We start from the raw sequence: 22899 nt of genomic DNA on the forward strand, positions 1-22899 counted from the left end.
ATACAACCACTATATATATATATATATATAAACATGAAACGTACATGATCGTATACACACTACTAACATATTAATATTAGTTCTAACACATGCCACCGTCGTTTCTAATCCCCCTCCATCGGCAGGGAAGCCCACTGCAACCCACAGCACCAGCACCAGCACCAGCATCGCGTCGCTGCAGCAACATTACCACCACGCAGTATTAATAAATCGGCCCTGTCCGCAGGATGCTCTTTGCCTGCCTGCTGCCTGCTTCTGCTCACTACTGTTCATGTTCATACAACGCTCGGCTAGCAGCATCTGGAAATCTGGATCGATGCATGCGGCGTAGGTAGCTGGCAACAGTGCTAGCTAGCTGCTAGACACTCATGCCAGCGCCGGGATCCATGACAGGCCGAGAAGAAAAGATGGAGCAGGCGGGAGGGTTGATGACCGGAGGGCAAGAACCAAGCAAGAAAAACGAAGCCAAGAACGGCGAGCCTGAGGCTGCGGCATCGGCCCCTGCTCCCAAGGCCGCCACCGACGTGCCTGCGCCCGTTGCCTTGCCGCACCACCGGCGGTCCAAGAGGTCGGTCTCAGCGCGCTGACCTCCACGGCTCCACCGATTTTTCCTCCTCTGCTTCGTCTTCCTTCACATTTGCAGTTCAAAGTTTCGATTTTTAACTCTGCCGGCGTCTCTGTTCGTGTTTCAGCGCATCTTCAGAGAGGAACGTGGAGTTATGCAAGCACGCGGCGTCGCATGGCGCCGTGGAGCAACGCTGCGGCCAAGCACAGGTTGCCATCTCTCCATTCTCGGCAAAGGTTGCAGATTATTGAACTCAATCTTCAGTCTTCACCGCACAGGAGTGCGTGGATTGCTTATTGACAGGCCTTGGGAATTCTCTGTCAGAACCCACCGGATGCGAGGAGGTCCCACGCAACGACCGCCGGAAGCTCGGTTCACCAGGGGCTGAGAGATCACAGGCCGACCGCATCGCCGAACCACCGCATGTCGCTGGAGAATGATGTGAGGAGCGAACCAAAAGCCACCGTTTTTTTTATGCGGCGTAGTGCGTTCCGTCTGAATAATTGTTGCTGAATGATGGCAGGTTAGGCAGCTGCAGCTGCATTTGCATCAGGAGAGGTCCATCAGGGTTATGCTTGATCGGGCGATTGGCCGGGCATCCAGCACTTTGTCTCCTGGCCATAGGCATTTCCCAGCTCAGGTATGACTGATCTCAACGGATCGCCAAAAAAAACTTGCAATTATCTCTTGCGCCACAAGACAAAGTCAAGTCAGCTGTAGGAACTGTAAAGGTGGCGGATCATACCATTTCATCTTAATCTAAGCAACCAAATAGATTCTGCATTGCCATGTAGTGTCTCAGCATGCCGTGGCAGCATGCAAGTCTGTTTGTGTTCAGTAATTTATTTCGCCTGGACTGGATACTCTTGCTTCCCCATGAAAATTCAGTTATGTTTGCTTTAAAAAAATCAGTTATCTAACAAGAAAACTATTTGGCATCGGACATCTAAATGCAGACAAATTTTTTTTCTGCGTTGCATTGTTGATAGCTAGTGTGATGCCAGTTAATGAAAGGAAAAGTAATTGCCAAATCAAGAGACCACTCAAGGGAAATTGTTACATCCCTGCTATTTTCAAGTACTGTTGGCATTCCGAGGACTGACTGCTGTTCTCCCTGCAGACAAAGGAACTGGTAGCAGAGATCGAATTGCTGGAAGAGGAAATCGCCAACCGCGAGCAGCATGTTCTTACTCTATACAGAAGCATCTTTGATCAGTGCATGTCCGGGCCATCGTCGGGGCAGAGTTCTGGTATTTCTTCCCCTGCGCACACCAAGAGTATCAGTTCTAGAACAAGAAGGCAGCCAAGCATAATATCAAGTGCATTTTGCTCATCCAAGAAGCTCCCACTTCAACCTTTCCACATCATGGCACCGGTGTCAGAATCAGGGAAAACCAAGAGTATGCTCAAGGCCAGGTTCAAGCATGAATCTTTCTCAAGCGAAACACTGGATATCCATCCTATATCCTTCCCGCCAGATCCAAGGAAGGTAATACAGATAAGAAATAAAAACTCATAACGCGCTCATATAACTTTTAAAAAACGTTAACTGCATATCAATCTACTATTGATCTACTTTAGTGTACCTGTTTCAAACAAGGGAAAAAACTTTACTTGCTGATATGCCTGCTCTAAAACATCGTATTTGCCCAATTTCAACCAAAATTCAAACTAGTCATTTTGTTTTTGTAAGGAAAAATTCACAGTAGTTTATGAAACTGTCAAATCTATCTTGTGCTGCACATTTCACACTCATCGTGCTACTTTCAGAAACATGCAGCATTGGTACATTTTTGTTCAAAATTTGTACTTCTATGCCTAATGATTTCAATTCAAAATAGGTTATTTATCTATGGATTAAATCAGAAAATCATGCAATGGACTAATTTTGACTGTTCTCTTTTCGAAAAGCTACCTTATTCTGGGAGTGGTTCTCTGGCTCGCACCCTGAAAGATCACCTTTATCAATGCCCGAGCAAAATATCTGAAGAAATGGTTAGATGCATGGCCTCCATATACTATCTTCTGCGCACTGAGGCACCAGAAAAGCCTGAAAAGGCCCGTTCACCGTTCTTGTCAAGATCATCAACAAATGTCATTCTTCCTCGGAAGGTGAACGGAGAGGAAAATAGTTTAGCAAACAACAAATGTACAGTGGAAGTATCTTCAATATCAGTTGACAAGAATCAGATGCCGGATGTCTCGTACGCAATTACTCACTACAGGTTGGTCCAAAATAAAATGCCACAAATTATACCCTCAAGTAATGTCTCCTTTTGAGAATCACGCGTAACAAATTCCTTTTTTCCCCCTCTTGGAGCTTAGGTTGCTTGTGGAGCAGCTTGAAAGGGTTGATCTGAGCATGTCAGAGAACAGTACTAAATTGGCCTTTTGGACTAATGTGTACAATTCTCTTATCATGCATGTAATGCCGGATATTCTACAGTGACTTTAATTAGAGTTTTTTGTTTTATGATTTTGTTGTCCTTATTAATCTGCATGTTATTCACTTGCAGGCGTTTCTGGCATATGGAATTCCAAACAGCTCTCTGAAAAGAATGACGCTATTTCACAAGGTGAAATGATGTTCTAACTAGATTTGAATTTGCCATTGAAATACAGAAACTCAACATGCTTCGCTTGACACCTCATGCTGTGAATAACTCGGCATGCTTCGCAGCATGTGTTAACAAGTAACTTATCTTATTGCAGGCCGCCTACAATATTGGAGGACATGCTGTTACCGCCAATTCCATTGAACAGGCCTTGCTGTGCTTCAAATCTCCACGGATTGGTCGTGTACGTAGATTTGCAGTTTCATGCTGAAGTTGAAATTTCTGTTTGATTTTTCATGCAAAGTTGGAAACTTCATATTGAAATTCTAAAATGAACAATGAAACTTCTTTTAGCACGTTAACTAGATTACTTGAACACACTCCCAAAATTGTGCTGGTAACTGGTTAGCAGTTTACTGAAACAATCCAAAGATCATTTCCGTCGTTGATCTTCATTTCACAACCATATATATAACCACCTTCTGAATTGAGATTCCAACGTATTTATCTGCAGTGGTTCGAGTCCATTCTCTCGACGGCTATGCGGAAGAAATGCGCGGACGAGAAGCAACTGGTCCAGCTCAAGTTCGGCCTGCCGGACTGCCAGCCTCTGGCCCTGTTCGCCATGTGCACCGGCGCTTCATCTGACCCCATGGTATTCTCATTCGCCATTGCAGCAGCAGAATCCCTGCTCGATTCGACACTCCATGATCTGAGCTCTGACCGTCGCCGGTCGACACGTTTCAGCTGCGGGTGTACACGGCCAAGAACGTCATGGAGGAGCTGGAGCGGGCCAAGCGGGAGTTCCTGCAGGCCACGGTGGTGGTGAGGAAGTCCAAGAAGAAGGTGTTCCTGCCGCGCCTCGTCGAGCGGTACGCGAGGGAGGCGTGCCTGGGCCCCGACGACGTCCTCCCGTGGGTGCAGCGCGAGGGGGGCGTCGCCGACGGCCGGTCGCAGCAGGACGCAATCCAGCAGTGCGCCGGGAGCCGGCGCAAGGCTGCGCAGGCCATTGAGTGGTTGCCGTACAGTGCCAGGTTCCGCTACACCTTTGCCAGGAGCATGGTCGACAAGCCACACTGCTAGCGTCGCCTTGCATGCCTTCTTCGTAGCTGATGCCGTTGCTGCAGGAAGAAGCGGATGGTGTTGCTGTCGCTCGTGGTGATGCAGTGAATCAGTGATATGCGATGCAAATGTCTCGTTGATGCTGCATTCTTGTGATTGGATCATCGAGATGATGATAGGCACGAACTTGAGGAGTTGTACTAGTAATCAAGAAAGCGGCAAGGATGAGGAGTCTACTTATTTTGCCAGCATTGTACAGATCGAGAATCGTTGGCTAACTATGAATTCAGTGTTCTGTCAAAGACCATCTGAATTCATTCAAATTGTTCGTCGTTGAGATCGAATGGATCATTTTTTCTGAATGGGTGACCGTTGAAAGTGAATGAACACGCACTGCTGCAAAGTTCCTTTCCCAGCGGGGAATACTTTTGACATTGATGCAAGTTTTGTATTTTCTAGATCATTGAGTCGACTTAAAACTTAAAAAAATCTTAAAGATTCACTCTCAGCCAATTAAAAAAAAGAACTAAGTACTAATCCAACTACTCATTAGGTACCATTTTTATTTTTATGTTTACCGCTTGTCACTTTCGAATCTGGTCCGTCCGATCGCTTGCCCTAAGCTATCAACGTAGAGTGTGCCGAGCTCCAATCCACGCAGGTCCGGCGTGAGGGCGAAACGATTCGCTCCGAGGAGGTGTGAGCGAGAACACAGTATATCACGTTGACTCGACGCGGGGGCGAAGCTACCTTACCCGTCCTGAGTGTTTTGGCACTAGAGAAAAAAGTCTTAATTATTAACAATTTAATTTCATCTCATGTGTATTATTTAGTCTTAAACATGTGTAACATCTAAACTCAGATATGTTAAAGTGTGTACCTAAATCTTTAGAGCTCTGGCTTCTCTCCTGGCGTCCATCGCACACGCCCACTCAGGCCTTGTTTGGCAGATGGGAAAGCAAATACATTGGAGAATTTATCCCCACGTGGATTGGGTGAACGTCAACCCAATACATGTTAGTTCCGAATCCATGCCCAACCAAGGGATCAGCTAACGTTTGGTTAAAAAGGGGAAACAAAATGCTCAGAAGAAAAAAAAAACGAAAGGGAAAACAAATCAACTCCAAAGACCTGAGACGAAATCTGAAATCGAACGAAAGAGATAAGAGATGCTCGTTTGATTGCATCTACGGCATTCAAAAATATTTTTTATAGGATCCTATAAAAAAATCTTTATAAAATTTCATCTATATCATTTATCCCGTGATCTAATGAATAAGTTGAGAGGAGGGGGAGTGAATACATATCATCATAGATGAGAGACTCTTTTATAGAATAGGTTCTATAAAATTTACCTCCGCTTGGCCGAAGAGGGTCTCCACGACGGGATTACCCACGTGGATCGGGCCTCGATTCCGGCCAATCCAAACGAAGCCTAAGAGTGATCGTATTTTTGGAGTTTTTTATTTTTTATTTTTCTATTAAATATTTAAATAAATATACTACTTATGGTAAGATTTACAGAAATAGCCGTCTCCCGCCTTCAGAAGGTGGTAAGAATGGCCACAATGGCAGAGTCCCTTACCGCACTCTTAGAAGACAGGTGGGCTAACCGCCCTCTCAGAGGGGTAGGAAGTAACCACCCTCTGGGAGGGCGGGTAGGCCTAGATTTGGTGAAAATTGTTTGTTTTTTTAATTTTACATTTGTATTGCTCAGTTAAAAAATACTGCACGTTCTTTTGGTGAAAAATATTTGAAATTGATATGTTGCAACTTTTAGATCAAAATAGTAAAAAAGTGACCAATATGGCATCATGGAGTAGTGATATTTTAGAAATTATGGATCGTTGTAAATTTGTCGATATGTGTTTATGTATTTGATGTAAAATTGTATCAATAATTTTTTAGTGACGTATTATTGGGAGGATACAAAATTTAATTTTGTGAACAAATTATAGATGCGAAGCACACTTAGCATATTACCCCGCACAGAGGTTGCGAACGGCGATAAATATTATATGGGACATACGGTGGCAAACATTACAAACCGCAGGTACTCCTGAAAGCTCAGCTCATCGAAAGGACAAGTCTCCTCCACAACATCCTCAAGGGCATGAGACCATGCTGAGATGTACGGCACCAAACGATCTGCCTAGAAGTTACCACTCGGCTATCCCTTTCGTGTATACCTACAAGTTAACCACGCTAAATAGATTGTCAATGAGACAAATGCTATGTATTATTTACTTGATTTTAGTTACCTGTGGATATGGCCTGTAACCGTGCGAACGTTGACCAGGGGAAAAGCCTGGAAGCGTCCGAATTGCCTCATCACGCAGTGGGGTGAGTATTCCTCAACGTAGATGTCGAAGACGAGCTGCTTCTTCATAAGTCAGTACTCATCGTTGCGGCTACACAACGGAGACATACCAAAAGGCGTAACAAGGCGGGTACCCAAAACGGTCGTGGGTTCGGGTACAAAATTACGCCCACTGATCTAATGGGTCGGGTACCCGAAACAAGGCAGGTTAGGTATGGGTTTTTGAATTCACCCACGAGTCGAGCGCGAGTGCCTGAGAAGACATCATGTGCTGTCGTATGACCCATCCGATCATCCACCCAACCCAAGCCCAACTAAGCAATATAATATCTTCAATCCTTCACTCCTTCGGTCCTTAAGACTCAAGAGCAAAGAGAGGTTGCTACAGAACTGGGACGTCCCCAAGCTCTTCCCATTCGGTGTCTGGCCCATGCGTGTGTTGGCGACCATAGGCAAGGCGTGCGCCCTCTCCATCGATGACAGCGTGCGCTTGGTCGACGGGCTCCTCATTGGTGCAACACTCATGTGGCTAGAGGCTACACTAAGGTGACACGCGGGCAGCCATGTGGCACAATGGCCTCTCCTGCGCCACGACACTCCTATCCTTCCCTATACCCGCGCTGTCACACCACGTCATGCACACCCTCGCTAGCATTCCTCGCACCACTTTGTGCGATGCATCTGTACCTCCTCGCGGCCCCGCTTGCCGATGCGCTCACAGGCTCCGCGATGCTCCTAACCTCCACCGGCTCAATCCATGATGGCACCGAGGCTGGAGGCTAGGGAAGAGGTCTAATACCACCGCTGCCGTCATCAGAGGAGAAGCTGAATCTCCAACTCGCCCTTCGTTTGCCGTCGCCGCGATGGGGAGCGCGAACCTGGTGCTCAAGTCGGTGTGCAAGATTTGCGGCTGCACGTCAATGAGTTAGCTGAGGAAGGGAGGTACTTGTACAAGAGCAGATGGTAACTGCGCTACAAGGGTCAGACCCAACGAGCACCTGACAGGTGAGGGTTCAGATGCTAGTTTTTATCTGATGGCTATTTCAGATTTGGGTTGGGCTGACGTTGGCGGGTTTCAGATCAAATATAGTTTTGCTCCATTTAAACCCAACCCGACCCATTACCAACCCTATCACCGCTCTACTTGATTACCCTGCCGCCCCCACTTAGCTTCTGTGATCAACAAACTCCCTGACTATCGGGTTTGAATCAGGCGTGATTTTGCCCTACACAACCTCAACCTACCCGTTGCCACCTAATTCCACTCGACCAATAATCGATGGTCCACAGGAAGTCTACCGAAGCACCCACCACCTGCAAGCCACGCTCCATGGGCCCACTCCCCAGTCACTCCACTCGTCGCGACAGCCGGAAGCCTCGTCACAACCCAGACCCAAAGCCAAACGCGCCCGTCCCCAAGGCCCAACCAACCAAGCTCCATTCCAGTGCGTCGCGTCGAATCCCCGCGACCCACCACTCGCCTGTGCGCTGCGAGTGACTGGTGCGCGAGCCGCGTGGTGCCCTCCTGCGCAACCAAACCACGTAACCCCGCGACCCACCACTACACCTCCCCCCCTCCAGTCTCCAGCTCGCTCCGCGCGCTTCATCCTCCACTTCACTCCCCTCCCCGTGCCGCCGACCACCGCCGGAGCCCCGCCCCCTTTCCCCCCGCTTCGGCCCCCGCGACTCCACCGGTGCAGGAGCTAGGGTTCCGGCGCCGTGCGCCGGGGCATGAGCAGCCGCCGCCGCCCCGCAGGATCTAGGGTTCCGACGACTCCGCTCACGGATGGAGGGCGGTAGAAGCGCGGGCGAATCCCCCTCGGTACCTGACCTTTCCTCCTCCCCTTCTATTTTTCCGTTCGGCGCGCCTTGCTTCCGTACCCTGCAGCAGTGCGCGGTGCCGTGGTCTGTGGCGGGCTACTACCACGGTCGCCCGCGTGGCTTGGCGTGTTAGGGTTTCGGGTGGGTGGCGCTTGGGCTGAGCCGCCTATTGTTTGGATGTTTTCGACGGTGTAGTTTCGAGTTCGCGTTTCACGGGGGGAATTAGGGTTTTTGAGCTTTCACATTAGCACCACGTGACGCACCGCCTGACTTAGTTAGGGGTTTAGGGAGCTGGCTTACTTCAATCCGACTGTGGTAATTGCGGCTTTGCTTGCAGAGAGGGATGTTTTGTTGGGAGTGTAGTGCTAGCCTACCCGCTGGGGTCAAGGTGGCAGACGCGTGTTCTATTCTTCGTGCTGGAGGGGCATGATCTTAGTTGATAGAGGATGCTTTGCTAGCAGAGTGTATTTCATGTAGAATTTGCACTTCTCTTGTGGTACTTTAAAACGGCCATACAATCATTAGAATTTAAATGTGTACTGTGATTTTGTGGGATTATTTGTTACACAGCTAGCGTCATAAGTGGGCACTAGGTGGTGGTCTTGTAGAGTTGTTCGTAATGCTGTCTCCTCCCGCCCAAATCACTCCAGCTCTCTTGCCCTGTGATGTTTGGTCATCCTTCTGAAGAACAAGTGGTTACTGGTTAGACAGTTTTTACTATATATGAATTGTGGTATTGAAAATGTGATGCTCCAGAAAATATTTAGCTTGCTCTAAAGTTGCTAATTGATGTTTGGCTTTTTGTTGGGACTTTGTCTCTATGTTTCAAGCGTCTCCATTTTGCAGGCATACACCCATGGATCATGACGATAATGATTTTCAGAGCCAAAATTTCCAACTAGCTGGTGAAGACAATAGCAAATTCCCACCGGGTTTGCGGCCATCTGCACTGCCAGAACTTGATATTGACGACCAACTACAAGGCCACCTTCGGTTTGATAATTTGATAGATTCAGAAGTATTTTACAGCGTACAGGGGCACGAGAGTAGTTGGATTGAGGTTTTGTCCTCTGGAAGTAGTGTTGTTGATTTTTGTTCTAGTGCTGCTGAATCTTGCTCCATATCTAAGACTAATAATGTATGGTCAGAGGCAACATCCACAGAATCGGTGGAAATGTTATTGAAATCGGTGGGAGAAAATGAGATGACTGGTAACATGGACGGTAAACATATTCAGTTAAGTGGTATGGACAGTCAAATTGATCCATCTAACGTGCAGCCTAAATCCAGCAACTCTCCAACAGATAGCACTGTGATGCCAACTGAGAACGATCACTCTCAGAGTACTCAATCTAGAATAACAGACGATCCTGATTGTTCTCAGAACACTCATTCTAGAATGACTGTTGATCCTTCAAGCACTCAACCTCAGATTGAACATTTTGCACCTTTCTTGATGGAGGAGAAAGCTGAACAGGCAGCAGGGTCAATTTTATCAGATAGGACCTCTACTTTTGTGTTGGAGTCTGTTGCTGAGAAGTGCATTGTAAGTGAGAAGTTGTCCTCCTGTTCAAACAATGCATCAGAAAGCTGCCCAGTTGTTGCCAACTATTTTGAGGCGGTCCATGATGACCGTTCTTTGGAGAAACTCAACGTGCCCTCAGCTGAAGTAGATTCTAGGAAGTTAAATAATGAACCTTTCCCAGAGTTAGCTCCGCTTCAGAACATTTATGTCACCGATTCATATCATTTTGAGCAAGATAATCAAGAATCTGAGGGTGGTATTACTCCTCAGCATTCAAAGATTTGTCATATCAATGAAAATAAAGTCGAAGGAGGACTACATAAATTGCAAAATTTGTCATGTAGTGGTCAGCCTTCGAACTTATCCAGTCAAGTAGGCAATGAAACTCTATCGTCAGAAAGTTCTGTCGGATTACTAGAGGCCATTACGAATCCTGTTAAGATGCTGCACAGGAATGATGATACTTGTAAGAGAGTCAGCGGCACTTTGCAACCATCTTTTTCACCAGTGCAACATGCTGCTGAAGGCCTGAAAAGGTCAATTGACAGGAACAATGAACTCGTCGTTAAGGAGTTTGTTATTGGTTCCAACTCTGCTCTATCTAACCAATCTGAGCCAAATTCGAGAAATTTTAATCCTCATCTTGTTACTTCTCTGTCAACCGAAAGCAGCAAGCTGATTCAATCTCCCAAAAGAAAGCTTGCTCATGCCACTGGTGTTCCTGAAGAAATAAAGAATGCTGGGTCCGATAATACACACATCTTCAGTGGTGATGAATCAAAACTTGGAGCGTTGGAGCACCATCAAGATTCTGTTGATAACCTAAAAAGTGGTGACACGGAAGAAAAAACAGTTAGGGAGGAAATGTCGGCAGTTTCAGACAACATTGAGCAAATGGTGGAAAATAATCATGACGAAAATGCTGCAGGTGCTACTGGTACATCAAAAGATAAGTTTGACTCTTCGGAACATACTGCACCTGGCACATTTTCAGCTGACACTTTTGACACTTCAGAGGATCCAAACATTCCCTCGGTAAATCGTGAGGGGTCACTCAAGGAAAGTGACACTCCTGCTTTAGAAGAGGAACCCGAAAACAAACTTTTGGTCCTACCCGCTTCTGGGCATCAAGAGAAAATGTCAGCACCGTTGATCAATCCAAGAAGCGACATCGTTTCTACCACTGTTACTGGCACTTCCGATAATTCAGACGATAAGAATGGTTGTTCAGGAGGTGTTTCTCCTGATGATTCTTCTGCTGCTTTACCTGATGAGAAGGAGTTGAGAATGCCCACATTGAATCATGAGGGGTTATTCAAGGAAGGTGCTAAATCCGCTTTAGAAGATGAAGACCACAATGTAATTTCTCCTGGCTCTGGATCAGGGGGCAAAGTGTCAGCAGTGTCAGTGAATTCAAACATTGATGCTGTTTGTAGTGATACCTTTTCTGTTTCAAAAAAAGAGGAATACAAGGAGCAGGCTAATACTTTGGGTTGTTTGACCACAGGGGAAATGCATGATAAATCAGGTGAACCTTGTTGTCTTTCGTATTTTTATCTCGATTTGTTTAATTGTTTGGCATTTTTTAAATTGTTGTATGCATTGTAATGCATGTTACATTTCGGGCTTGTTTTACTTACAAAACTGATAATGTGGGGACTTTCACTCAGGCAAACATCCAGATCCTTATTCACAGAAATGCCAGACTGATGGATCCTTGATACAGTCTGAACATCATATAGATGTAGTCACTCCATCCGCAGTAGGTACCTCAATCAACAAGGCTGTTGAAAAGATTGTTGAAACTCCACTGAATGCAAGGGATCATTTGAATGCACACGTGCAAGGTCAGTTTTTTTACTGTACAAGGTCAGTTGTTTGTGCTAGCACAATGTCAATGCAGTGTTTTTTCTCCCTTTCGTGTGTTTACCATAAAAGGCAGAGGATCCAACATATCAAAGATCCTATATATTTATGATCTTTCATGCATTCACTGTGTAGAAGTAGACAATCCAAACTCAGCACATATAATGTCTTCTCTAATATTTTTGGGGTCTACAATTAGTTCAATTAAATATATAGGATCTTTGAAGGTGTTATTCAAGTTTAAGGCTTTTTAGTCATTATAGTGTGAGTTATGTACTCTTATCACTTATGTTCCTGTTTTGTGTATACATGTTGAGCCTTGCTAGCATAAGCGCCAGAATATTTGTAGTTGATGCAAAGTGACATGCTTTTTTTGGCTACAGATACAGTGTTAAATCATGGTACAGATCATAGTCCTGGTACTGTTCCATCCCATGGCAAGCTAGGCTCAAGCTTATTAGAACCTGGGAGCGGTGATGGAATCTGTACTGAGGTGGCATGTGATTCCTCTTCAGTGATTAGCTGCACTGAGCCCTCTCCCCAAGAAGGTGGACATGGTAGTAATGCTTTGCTTCATCAGACACTAGATGAACAATCTGAAGATCCAAAAGATCGACAATGTTCTACCAGAAATGTAGAACCTGCTACCGTTTCTGAGGAGACTAATACAGCAGGAGATGATAGAAGTTTCTCATTTGAGGTCGGAGCTCCACCAAATGTATCTGAGAAAGTTCATAGCCCTGCTTGGAGCCCTATCCCTAGATACAGAGCTTCTCAGAGTACTGAGGTCTCTCTCTCTCTCTCTCTCTCTCTCTCTCTCAGAATTTAGATGTTAAAATAGACTTGAATTAGGTAGCTGCGACCTATTAACATGGTTTATTGTGTCCTAATTTTAGATAACCGCAGAAAATCCTCAACCTGGAAATCCTGGAAGTTCAATGAAGAATACCGGTGATGATAGTAAAAAAACATCTACTGTGGAGGCTGGTAAAGAACAGCTGCCAGAAAGGAAAGTGACTGAAAGTTCAATGAAGAATACTGGTGATGATAGTAAAAAAACATCTATTGTGGAGGCTGGTAAAGAACAGCTGCCAGAAAGGAAAGTGACTGAAAGTGTTGGGGGCCCCTCAGACAGCTCTAATATTGGCAATAGTACCAGGACTAAAAGTTCGCCGCCAGTTCAGTCACAACAGCATCCAACCCCTGAGTGCTCTGGTATGCAAACCTCCTCTATTCCAACAGTTCAGAACTATCAAATTTGCCTGACTTGAATATTTCAGTTTCTTCTGCAGATTTGGTGAATCTACCTTTCACAGATGCACAGCATTTGCAGCTACGTGCACAGATATTTGTTTATGGAGCTATTATGTGAGTTCTAATTCTCTTACATTGTTTATTTGCCAATGTATGATTTAACGTAAGCTATTTTTCTTTCTGCAGTCAAGGGACACCACCAGGAGAGGCTTACATGGTGGCAGCTTTTGGAGAACCTGGTTTGTCTGTTTTCACTGTTGACATGTTCTTATTTTTCTTTCTTTATATATTTTCTGAATGTTGTGTTAAATGAACAGTAGGAGTAGGTGATGGTAAGCCTACATGGGAGGTAGCTTGGCGAGCTGCTCTTGAAAGATTTCAGTATCAGAAATCACCTTTTCCCGGCTTAGAGACCCCCACAAGCTCACGTATAGGTAAGTATATGAGATGATAGTGGCAGCATATATGATGTATAATTTTTTTTAAAAAAAATATGACCAGCTGAGTTTGCAGGTAGTGTTGTGCCTGAAAAAACTAGTAAGGGGACAAAAGTTAGAACTGCGCCAGCTAGCAAAAAAGGTGGCAAAACTGTGTTGCCAGCACATTCTGCTGTGGCCTTGCACTCACCAACTTTCAATGTGCCTCCTGGTAGTTCTACATTTAACCTGCAACGAGGTACTCATTTGGATTTTAGCCAGGCTGTATCACCAGTATTTACATATAATTCACACATGAGGCAGCCTTCTGCTGGTGTTCCGCCTTTGTATCCTCAGAGCCCTGGTCCACGTCCTGCACCCTGGCTGGTTCCACCACAGAACTTAATATTTGATTCATCGATGCAACCAGCTGTGCCTACAAATGAAACTGCAAAGGGAGCATCTTCCAAAAATATATCCATTTCACATGCTGTTTCACCTGGTGTCTTTCTTCCCAGTCCAGCACCTTCTATTGTTTCTCCTCCATTGGCAGTTGTACATGAGGAAAAACAGAAGGCACCGGCATCTACTTCTAAGCATGGAAAAGCATCGCAGAAGCCAAGAAAAAGAAAGAAAGCTTCAGCAAGTCCAGAACAGCAACATGTCATTGCTTCCCCTCAGCTCAAAACGGACATGGTGTCTTTTACTCCTGCCACGAAGGATACACCAGGCTTCACCTTATCTACTCATTCTCCAAGCAATGCTTTGGGCAGCAGGCTTGTTCCTAACACAGGTCAGATCACCTCTGTGCCTAACTACCAGATTGCTGGTAGTATGGATGCTGAACAAAGAATATTTTTTTCAGAACAGATTCGTGGTGCAATAGAACAATCAACAGGACAAGCCAAAGGTGCAAGTGTGCACTCTACGGAGGCAGTTAGGCACAAAGAAAGTGTATGGAGCCACCTATCAACAATCTCAAGAAACAAGTTAACTCCAGAAGTTGAAGAGAAGCTTACCTCAGCTGCTGCTGCTGCTGAAGCAGCAGTTTCTGTTGCAAAGGCAGCTGCAGAAGCTGCCAGGATGGCGTCCGAGGCTGCATTGCAGGCGAAGATGATGGCAGAGGAAGCTCTTAGCTCTTCTAAATCTGTGAATTCCTTGCAAAATCGTGAAGCTGGTGAATTTAATTTCAATAGCAACCCACCTAGCTTGTCAAATTTAACACCAGCATCATGGAAAATTAAGGACAACAGTCATGCCCCGGGTTCCATTGTTTCGGTGGCACGAGAGGTTGCTAGAAAGAGGGTTGAAGAGGCATCTGCAGCTGCAAAACGTGCAGAAAACTTGGATGCTATACTGAAAGCTGCAGAGCTTGCTGCTGAGGCCGTGTTCAATGCAGGAACCATTATTGGAATGGGTGAACCTTTACCGTTTACTCTAAGCGAGCTTTTGGAAGCTGGTCCAGATGGCTACTGGAAGTCTGAGCGGGCGAGGAATAAGAAAGCTGGAAGTGGCAATGATAATCCGGCGGTAACAGAAACAGTGGTGGTAGATGTGCCTGCTGATTTCAACAAATCTGGCAGAAAGCGTGGCCGGAAACCTAAATATGATCAAACTCTACTGAATTCAGAGCCATCTTCAAGTGGCAAAGAATTGCAGCCAGATGGAATGCACTCAGGTAAAGTTACAGTTTGTGCTTTTGTCATATCAAGACCATTGTTCACTAAAGTCTGATTTAGTTTTGTTTGGCTAATGTAGGACATGGGGTTAAAGATGTTCCCACCACTGCATCACTTGATGGCAAAAGTAATGATACAGCACCAATAAGCATTATCTGGAATGGCATTGAAAAGGGATCTGCTGTCGAGGTCAATTAATTCTTTCTTCTTCTTTTTTTTTTGGGGGGGGGGGGGGGGATTTTACCATGATATATAGTGATATACACCCTTGTTTTTAAATAGATGCTTCATACACTGACACAATCTCCAATTATATTCATATCAATATAGCAAAATCATAGAATGTTGTTTCTTTGACCATTTCATATTAATATGTTAGTAATGATTATAAAAAAATGATACTCTAAAGTACTTTTGTGACAAATCTGGTTATGTTATTTATTAATCTGTGCGGCGCATAAAGCTTCATGCATATCAGGCCAAAATATGTGAAGCACCTTTGCCTACATTCTAAAACAATCATGATGTGCTCTAGTTTTTACATGTTCGCTGTCAGTATGTGTATTTGTCAGCTTTGCTGTGGTCTAATCTGATCTTCCACCCCAACTCTCAAGACAAAACCTGTTAGAATGTTATTTCATTTTGATTTGACAGGTTCTATCTGACGAGGGTGGGTTTGGAGTAGCTTGGTTTTCTGCCAAGGTTGTTGATATAAATGAAGATATTGCGTTCATCAGCTATGACAATCACAGTGAAGGTGAGTGAGTATCCATTCGTCAGCTCACATGTCAACCTTTTGTAGATGCTCCTTACATGATGCATCATGCTCTTTTACCTTTTCGTTTTCATGTCTAGCTATACCATTTAATGTTAACCTTTATGCTAGTTAAGCCTTTATTAACTGATCTTTTTCAGGAACTGGTCCTCGCAAAGAACAGGTGCCATTGAAGCAAGAGGGGGATAAGGCACCTCAAATACGCCTTGCTCATCCTGCTACCCTCTCTAAATTCAAAACTAGGAAGCGCCGTAGGGAAACTTTAGGAAATTGTTCCTGGGTTATTGGAGACCATGTAGATGCTTGGGTCAAAGATAGGTATGGTATTCTATGTTCTCTACAATTTCATGGGAAAGTGCTGTAATAGTTGCCAGTCGGGGAACAGTATGGTTGTCATATTATGGGGATCTGGCAGTTGAAGTTCTTTTTTTAAGGAAAGTAGTTGAAGAATGTGGATAACTAATTCTTATCTGAAGGTTGATGTTATTCTGATGCTCAAATACAACTATACAATACCATGATAGGCATTCCCTATTTCACTATTTTGGGATGGAGTTTAAATATGTACAGTCACTATCTCTAAAAGGGGTCTTAAAACAATTCTAGAACGCATGATTTTCTGTTATTTTATCAGCCCCATGATGTGAGCTGTCTGATATAAGGTGGAGAATGAGCCATAAATGCCGGTTCAAATCAAGTGAGATTTGATGTTAGAACGTAGGGAAACAGGAAATTTTGGTAAATTGGTCTGCTTACATTTGGGACCAAATTTCTTCCCATTCTATTCCCTTTTTCTCTGGGTTTGTATGCATTAGGTGCCTAGTGTGGCTGGTTTTGTTATTGAAGTTTAGCTGTTCAGGAGGTTACCCTACCTCTGATGAACTTAGCTCTCAATTTGTTAAAAGTAGGATTCTGGTTTTAATTTCCCGCCTCCATCTAATTGGAGGTTTCATGTAAGTTCCCAAGCTATCTCTATAAATTGCTAAGATATCACCTATATCTGGTTAGCCGCACCTTCCATTTTCCGTTGCTTGGAATCACATGAATAACAGCTTACATTGCCACTTCTTACAAGTTTACAATTTGTTGTAGTATCGGTACCCTTTTGTTATTAACTACTGTTCTGAAGCCTGTTTATTTCCACAGATGGCGAGAGGGAGTTGTTGCTCAGAATTATGAAGCTGATGAAACAAAATTTGTTGTGCAATTTCCAGGTAATTTTAGCCTCCCCCTTCCATTGTTCTCTTTTTTACATGATTGTGTCCTTCACATGTGTACTTTCGTTTTTTTTGTTCCCTAGTCTTTTTTTTTGTGGAACTGAAATTTCAAAGCTAGAACAACAGTTTAACATTCAGCATTACACTACAGAAGGCTGGGCACGACAAAGTGCCATTGCTTTAGCATCTGTGTAATCGTTCCTCATAGTACCGGCAACTCGGTCCATTTAATGTTCTGGAAATGTTGATCACTGATCAGGTTCACACTGTCCCATCCTCTACACTTAAGATCAGAGATTTCACTCCAAACAACTTTGGCAGTATCACAGCCAATGAAAATATGCATGGCAGATTTTTATTTGGAATAAATAAGCGTGATGGGCCATCCACCTTTTGTCTTTTCAAGTTATCATAGGCCAGCAATTTATTATGTGGTAATAATCATAAATAAAATACGTAAAAGATGAGGAACCAAAAACTTCCAAATAACTGGAATAAAAATAGGAAGCACTCGTTTGATTCTTGTTGTGAAGTGTCTTCTTTCAAATCAGTAATAATTCTATGTAAAAGATGTGAATTACGAAGGCCTTCAGTCAAAGCAATGAGGTATACAGGACTGTGCAATGCAATGATGCCTCTGAGCTGAAATCAATATTATTCAATTTTGATAGAAATATGTATATGTATATGTATTTTTTGGGTAACTGCTTCTTCTGCTATATTGCTATGTGTGATCTGTGTTGAAGCTTAACCTTGTCCTGATCATTTATTTCCAGCTGGAGCTGGTGCTGATTCCTTAGTTGTTGATGCTTGGAATCTTCGTCCATCACTTGTTTGGAAAGATGGCCAGTGGACAGAGTGGTCCCGAGCAAGAGAAAGGAAATCTAAATCTAATAAGGTTCCTTTTACTTTCTAGCTTTAGTTATCTTTTATTCTGGATCTTAACTGCTATTTTCGCACAATGATATTTGAAACAATATCCCATGATTTTAGGGTGATTCACCTCTTGAGAAACGCCGAAGGACAGGACTGCAGCAAGCAGGTGGCGATCTACCTGTTGGTGGTGAAGCAGGAGGTCCTTCTAAGGACAAGAGTACCAACAATGCAAAAAAGCCAGAGGAACCAAAGCCATTGGCTTTGTCTCAGAGGGACATGATTTTCAACATTGGGAAGAGTGTAGTTGAGAATAAAACTGATGCTCTTGCATTCAAGCGGCCGGGCTTACAGAAAGAAGGATCAAAGGTTGTCTATGGTGTTCCGAAACATGGAAAGAAGAAAAAGTTTATGGAAGTAAGCAAACATTATGTTGCAGGCCAAGCTGACAAGATTTCTGAGGCTAGTGTACCTAACAGATATGCGAAACATTTGATGCCACAATTACCAAGACCGCGGGACAATACTTTCAAAGTTGATCATAGAGGGAGGAGGGTCGGCGAGATGAGGTCTAGAGTACCTAAACCTTCAAAGTCTCAGAATGTTGCAGCTAACAGTGTTCCTGACAAGGATCCTTTACCCTTGTCTGTCCCAAATCCTGGTGTTTTTGAAAGGAGTTTTGCTTTTGCTGGAAGTACGACAAGCGCTTCCGTCATTGAGAAGCCTACTGTAGAAAAAAATAAAGCTGCGCTTGGCACTGGCCTTAGAACTGAAGAAACTTCTGTTTCTGAAATGCAAGCTGCATCTACTGTTCCTACTTCCAAGCAGAATGTATCCATTACTAATCGAACTAAGAGGAAATATGTTCCTACTGTGGATAACATAAACAGAAATATACTCAAAACTTCTGAAAGGACTACTAGTTCTGATTCTGCTGAACCCAGAAGGTCCAAACGGCGAATTCAACCAACTTCAAGGGTAAGTACAAGAACTATACCTATCTTGCAAGTTGCAACATGGTTATATTCTAGATGTTGACTTTGGACTCTTCGATCAGTGAATGTTAATACTATACCTTCTTGAGCTGATATTTTACGCTCCAGAAAATATAACTTGGCTTACGAAATATTCTGTTTCCTTGTTATGCTAGCCTTTTCATAATGTCACACAACTCATTCGGAGATCCAGCTTCTTTTATACTACTTTCTGGGACCAATTGAGACTTGTTACCCTGCTTGTTTCTCTTTGTGTGCTTGCACGTATGCAAACACACATCACTGGTGCTTGTGTGCATGAATGTTGTGGGACTTGTGATGTGTACTCATGTTATGGAGCTTGTCTGAAATGACCTACATATCAAAATTCTTTATTGTGTATGCCTGACTTTTGTTTGAATGTTTTGTGTTACAGTTACTAGAGGGTCTTCAAAGTTCTCTTATAATTTCTAAAGTTCCTGGCGAGAAGGGTCCTAGGAGCCAGTACAGAGGTCCTTCGTCAAGAGGTAACCTTTTTCCTTGTTTCATTAGTTTATGGGCGTCAGTTTTTTTCTGTGATGGTCATGCTGTTTTGAAACTTACCTGTGGAAACAGGGAGAACTCATGGCTGAGAAAAGGCGCTACAGAGCTGTTTTTGGTGAGATAACTCTCCGCCATTGTACATAACCGTAGCTTGCTTGCTGCGTATGGAAGCAGAATGATAGGATTGGAGTAAAACACTTCATTGGAGCTCGAGGATTCAGATGTATTATAAACTAGCTTAAGTTAGTAGCTTTATGGATGTTTTTTTCCTTGTACTTCACAAAATTCTACCGTGTTGTAGAATAGCCAGTGAGTCAGTGACCTCTTAGAACCTTCCTTTTGGTCTGTATGGATACACTGGTAAAGAAATTGCGTGTGGTTTAAACTCATCGCCAGCCTATTGTTGCGTGTGTGATAGTGGTAGTGTGCCTTACAAGCGAAAGCTATGACAGATTTGACGTGAGCAATGTTTGTGATTTGCGAACGTTGCTCATTTATGCTGCCTGTTCATTGTTGCGTTGTCACGTCTGTAGTTTGATCATATTTTGGTAATGCTTGTGGAAATGGTACCAGAATGAGTGCTGGATTGCTAGTTTTACATAATTGTATGCGCATCTTTTGTTTTGGGTGCCTCGGTCGTTGAGTGTTAGGGTAACAATACTAGGTGTTTATTGCTAGGTATTTAAATAAAGTGTTAAGCATATGTATAAAAAGTTTAATTTTTAATGTAAACAAAGACCACATGTGTAAATGTGTTTAAATATGGTTAACTATTTTATTAATACCAATATAAGCAGTAGTGTTTAAGTAAGTATCTTGCCTTCCATCTAAGTATTAAGTATTTATGTCATTACAGTTGAGAAAAAAACAGTTTTTCCTATAAGCACCTCTCTAAACCTCATCGTGCATGCTCTTGGAGCGCTTGTCAAGCTATGCATGGGCTGTGTCACAAGCCCATGACACCTTTGGACCGAGGGCAGCAGCGTGAATGCATGAGCATCACGTCTGGGATTCCTGAGCCGAGACGGGTGATGCCTCTCTGTCTGAATTGCACGTGGAAGCTGCACCAACTTTTCTGCTTGCAAGTACAATTTGACCACTGGCGAAACTAAACGGAAAATCTTCCATCTACGGGTACTTTGAATAGCCATGACAGGAGTGAACTCGGAGCTCCTGAAATTCGAGGGAGGACAAGTTCTGATACAGCTGGACACTGAAGCTCCAATGGGAACTATCATCAAGTACGACAGATTTACATTGCCGTTGTTGAATTTCTCACTCTTTTGCCCAATCTTGATAGCACTGTTGCTGCGATATTTGTTCATTATGTAGGAGATTTACAGTAGCTTCAGCTAGAGCGGTTTCGCCATTCTCCCCTCTTCTGAGGCCAGCTGCAGAACGGAGAGTTATCTCCCCAAAAACCAGCTCCGAAAGGGAAGGACGAGGGAGTCGTCGTTGGACGACGGAGCACGGCTGCAGAACGGTTTCGTCCCTCCCGTCCACCTGCCGTTCTCGCCCTCCAAACCGACGGCAGCGGCGGGACGAAGGCGCGCGATCACCAGATCGATCAATCCCGCTCGGCACCCCCTGCTTCCGCTTCCCCGTGCCAATCACGAGGAGAGTAGGGTTCGGGTCCTGCCGCTCGTATGCGGCCTCCGCGTTTGATTGAAGGTGCGTTCAGTAAAAATTCAAAATACTATTAAAATAGTTATAGAAAATTTTAAAAAAATTATAATGCAAAGGATGTTATAATCTAGCGCTAAAAAAATTAACCAAACAATTACTTATACAATAAGAAATAAAAAAATAAATTGTAGCATCTATAAAATTTGTTTTTCCTCATCTTACCGGTCATATTTTTATCTGAAAATTTTTAGAAGCCGATAATAGCATCCTCTACGTCACTATTTTTTAAAATTTTCATGACTATTTTATTAGTGTTTTTAATTTTAAGCATTAGAAGTGACATTTTTATGTTTATTAAACTTGACAATGGTGACATGAGTACATATTTGCAATTTTTGAAAACGACCATATACATTGCAAATTTCGAAAATAAAAATATAGAAATAAAAAACATCACTTGTACCTCCACATCCACCCCTGCATGCACGCGCGTGTGCACCGGCGGGCACAGGCGAAGCGCCAATGAACAAAAAGGAAGCTTGATTATCAAGCCGGCAGAGGAAGGTTGGTGTACTTGCACGGCATGCCACCACGGCCGGCCCTGGGGGGGTCGAGCGAGGCGGCCGCCCTGTGCCTTCAAAACCCAGAGACTCTATATGTATATGTATACTGTGTATATTGGTCGAAAAGAAAACTAAAAAAATTAGATCTATACGATTTATATTTAATAATAGAGTCCTATTTTTAATCTCATCCTGGATCACCGAAATATCAGGACTGGATCTGCGCATGCACGCACACACCTTCAGGCTTTAGAGCACGTCCCTGTATGTGCCATATATCCTGTGAGCTGGGTCTGGCTCCTGGGTCAGGCTGCACCAGCATCCACCGATGTGACTGGTGACGGGGCAAAGGTCTCCATCTGACGGTCCCTTTTCCGGCATCATCTTGGTAAGGATCCTGCCCGTAAGATCCTGTTCTGAGGATTAAAATTTTGTTGAAATTTCATCAAAATTTTGCAGATTTTAGGAATTTTAAAGTGAAACGGAACATCTAGTTTTAAATTTTTCTTTCACTGATATACCAAACCCTAAAGCGGAAGACGAAAAAGAACCGAAATTTTGACATAATTTCACGAGTTTCAGCTTTTCACGAATAAACGAAAAAATTGTAAAACAAAAATTGAAATCGCTACCTATACCTAGACCAAACTGCACTCATCAAAATCTCCCGAAGAAAATTGAGGAGAAAAACAGAGGACGAGGCCAGCCGTTGCGATCGAAAGCTCTGCCGGGCGCAGCCGTTGCTCTTCGGCGCAGTGCGGGTCGCGATCAGATGGCACCCGCGGGCGAGAGGGGTGCTAGTCCAGATGGATGGCTCGTCACCGGTACTCCCAAGCCGGTGGTCCTGGGCTCGAACCCACGCACCAACAGGAGTGCGGGTGTCTAATGCACCTCGGGTGGAAAATCCACCTTTATCTAAAAGAAGATGGCACCCGCGCGATACGGGTGGAGGATATTGCAGCGCGCGCCCAGCGGTTCACACCATGCACGGGCACGAGCGGTCGGCGTCGGGGTGGTGACCGCCGAAAGCGTTGCGATCGCGTGCTGCGAGGGACGGCGGGCGAGTGCACGGAGGCCGTGCGGTCGGGCCGTGGATTCCACCGGGACAAGGTGCCGCGGCCTTGCCGAGCTCGGCCATTGAAGCTACGGGAGTGATGCGTCCAAAGGTGATTGTGTCTGCACAAGTTTCAGAAGTTGAAAGCTGAGACTATGATCGAGATGATTGGTTCAGATGTGCAGGGTTTCAAGTCGATATGATTATTTTG

General features: G+C 44.2%; 2 protein-coding genes across 7 annotated transcripts; both read left to right on the plus strand.

The window, feature by feature from the left end:
- The first annotated feature begins 126 nt into the window (after positions 1-126).
- Positions 127-4544, plus strand: LOC133906939 (uncharacterized). 4 transcript variants are annotated; one of them, XM_062348904.1, is made up of 11 exons: positions 127-568; positions 693-801; positions 890-1006; positions 1089-1205; positions 1686-2054; positions 2477-2790; positions 2891-2990; positions 3082-3141; positions 3278-3364; positions 3635-3775; positions 3868-4544. In XM_062348904.1, the coding sequence occupies exons 1-11, from the start codon at positions 369-371 to the stop codon at positions 4201-4203; spliced, it is 1950 nt and encodes a 649-aa protein (XP_062204888.1). In that variant the 5' UTR covers positions 127-368; the 3' UTR covers positions 4204-4544. The 4 variants fall into 4 exon arrangements, with proteins under 4 accessions (XP_062204888.1, XP_062204889.1, XP_062204890.1 ...); XM_062348905.1 differs by having other exon boundaries at positions 693-774; positions 869-1006; XM_062348906.1 differs by having other exon boundaries at positions 693-774.
- Positions 4545-7950: 3406 nt separating this feature from the next.
- On the plus strand, positions 7951-19834 carry LOC133907076 (uncharacterized). Of its 3 annotated transcripts, XM_062349086.1 has the most exons (18): positions 7951-8324; positions 9170-11376; positions 11519-11695; positions 12098-12501; positions 12611-12929; positions 12995-13082; positions 13155-13207; positions 13286-13402; positions 13482-14177; positions 14250-15062; positions 15143-15252; positions 15718-15820; positions 15979-16156; positions 16985-17052; positions 17832-17953; positions 18049-18906; positions 19339-19429; positions 19518-19834. In XM_062349086.1, the coding sequence occupies exons 2-18, from the start codon at positions 9180-9182 to the stop codon at positions 19532-19534; spliced, it is 6411 nt and encodes a 2136-aa protein (XP_062205070.1). In that variant the 5' UTR covers positions 7951-8324; positions 9170-9179; the 3' UTR covers positions 19535-19834. The 3 variants fall into 3 exon arrangements, with proteins under 3 accessions (XP_062205070.1, XP_062205068.1, XP_062205069.1); XM_062349084.1 differs by having other exon boundaries at positions 13482-15062; XM_062349085.1 differs by having other exon boundaries at positions 13007-13082; positions 13482-15062.
- The last annotated feature ends 3065 nt before the right edge of the window (positions 19835-22899 follow it).

Source organism: Phragmites australis, chromosome 24 (assembly GCF_958298935.1).
Source record: "Phragmites australis chromosome 24, lpPhrAust1.1, whole genome shotgun sequence".
In the NCBI taxonomy this organism is placed as follows: Eukaryota; Viridiplantae; Streptophyta; class Magnoliopsida; order Poales; family Poaceae; genus Phragmites; species Phragmites australis.